Source organism: Vigna unguiculata, chromosome 2, assembly GCF_004118075.2.
Source record: "Vigna unguiculata cultivar IT97K-499-35 chromosome 2, ASM411807v1, whole genome shotgun sequence".
NCBI classification, from domain to species: Eukaryota; Viridiplantae; Streptophyta; class Magnoliopsida; order Fabales; family Fabaceae; genus Vigna; species Vigna unguiculata.
Genome location: NC_040280.1, coordinates 632,583 through 634,482, shown reverse-complemented (window position 1 = coordinate 634,482; position 1,900 = coordinate 632,583). Strand labels below are relative to the sequence as shown.

The 1,900-nt window shown below is 54.1% G+C and overlaps 1 protein-coding gene across 1 annotated transcript; it reads right to left on the bottom strand.

Moving 5' to 3' along the window:
* Positions 1–277: 277 nt before the first annotated feature.
* On the bottom strand, positions 278–1,474 carry LOC114173563. Its single transcript, XM_028058044.1, has 2 exons — positions 740–1,474; positions 278–691 (listed from the first exon to the last, which is right to left on the bottom strand). Exons 1-2 carry the CDS (start codon positions 1,472–1,474, stop codon positions 278–280), a joined length of 1,149 nt encoding a protein of 382 aa, XP_027913845.1.
* Between the last annotated feature and the right edge of the window lie 426 nt (positions 1,475–1,900).

The following is a 1,900-nucleotide window of genomic DNA, read 5'->3' as shown; positions in this document are numbered from 1 at the left end:
TCACCTCCTCTTCGACTGCTCGTCTCCGTTCCTCCCCTATCTTCCTCTTCTTCTAGGCGACCAGTCGTGCTTCTTTGAAGATCGCCAGCTTATGGGACATAACGTCAAGATGGATGCCTGGCATGTCGGCTGATGACCATGCAAAGAGGTCTCGATTCTCCAAGATGACTGCACCCAGGAGTTCATCCTCGTCCGGCTTCAGAGCTCCCCCTAACTTCGTGACTTGGCCTGGTTGCGTCCCGATCGAGATCTCCTTGGTATCTCCGCCAGGTTGAATCTAATGCTCAGTGTTCGTTTGGTGGTCCAGATTAGTCCTGGCGACTTCCGATCGGTGCTGTTTTTTGGGGCGATTGTAAATGGTGATCCTTAACCCAACTGCATTGCACTGCCTCGCGATCTGCTGGTCCGCGTGCATGGTGCATATCGTTCCCCTATCTGACGGGAACTTCATGGCCAAGCGTAGGGTGGAGACGATCGCTCCGAAGGCATTCAGGCAAGGTCTTCCTAGCAAGACATTGTAGGAAGTGTTAGCTTCAACCAAAAGGAATCTAACCCTTACCTCCCGACCGTCCTTCCGTGACCCGATCCTGGTGCGGAGATCCAGGTAGCCCCTCGTGTCTACCCGCTCGCCTGAGAATCCGATGATTTGTTCATTGTAGGGTACAATCAGGTCTTCAGACAAGTTCATCCTCTAGAACGTTTTCCAGTATAGAATGTTGACCGAGCTTCCCTGACATACCAGGACTTTCCTAATCCCATACTCCGCTACTTCGATGAAGATGACCATCGGGTCGTCATGATCGAGATTTGGGGCTTTGAAGCCCTTGTCGGTGAAGGTGATAGGGGGCATCGATCGCACCTTCTTCTCCTCCAAGTGGACCGACTTGAGCGCCCGGACATACCTCTTTCGAGCAGATGAGCTCGATCCTCCTTCGGCGATGTTGATGTAACCCCTCAAGGGTTTGTCTCTACTCCAACTACGGCTCCTCCTCGGGCTTCGGTGTGCCCTAGATGGCTCCCTCCTTCGCCTATCGGGCTCTCGCTCTCGCCGCTTCTCCCACTTGGCTGGGGCCTGCCTTCGTGCTGGGCTTTTGTTCCTGACCGGGCTTCGCTGAGGGTGGTCCTGCTGAATGTACTTCTTCAGGTGCCCTTGGCGAATCAGCTCCTTAATCTTGTCGCGGAGTGTATGGCACCCCTCTATGGTATGACCGATAGTCCGATGGTATTGACAGTGCTTGCTGCCATCGGCATCGGGAGGTGGGGGCTTCTTTCTGGACGCTGGAAGTGAGTCGGCACTGAAGGCCTCTTGCAAGATCTTCGCCCGGGGAACGACCAAGGGGGTATACGTGGTGAACTTGGGCATTTTCTTCTCGTTGGGCCGAGCAAGGGGTTTGCTCGGTCGGGGGATGCTTTTCTGTGATGCTGCATCTTCTTTCTCCCTCTTTTGCACCCTGAACTCCTGCATGTCCTCCATCTGGATGAACTTAGCCGCTCACTCCCTCATCCCCTCCATCGTCTTTGGCTTCTTGCGGCTTATCTTATCTGCGAACACGCCTGGTTGAAGTCCGTACGAAAAGTGATGCCGAGCGATCTCATCACTAAGGTCCTTTATCTTGACCAACATACGGTTGTACCGATCGAGATAACTCCTGAGCGACTCCCCATCCTCCAGGCGGATGTTGACTATGTTATCCACCGTTAGGATAGCTGGCCTCAAGGGGGCAAACTGCGTGCTGAACCTAGCCTTCAGAGTGGCGAAGGAGTCGATGTTATTGGGCGGTACTTCGGAGAACCATTCCAACGCCTCTCCCGTCAGGGAGGTCAAGAAAACGCGACACCAGATCGGATCACTCACAGCATGGAACATCATCTGGTGGGTGAACACCCGCATATGGTTGTC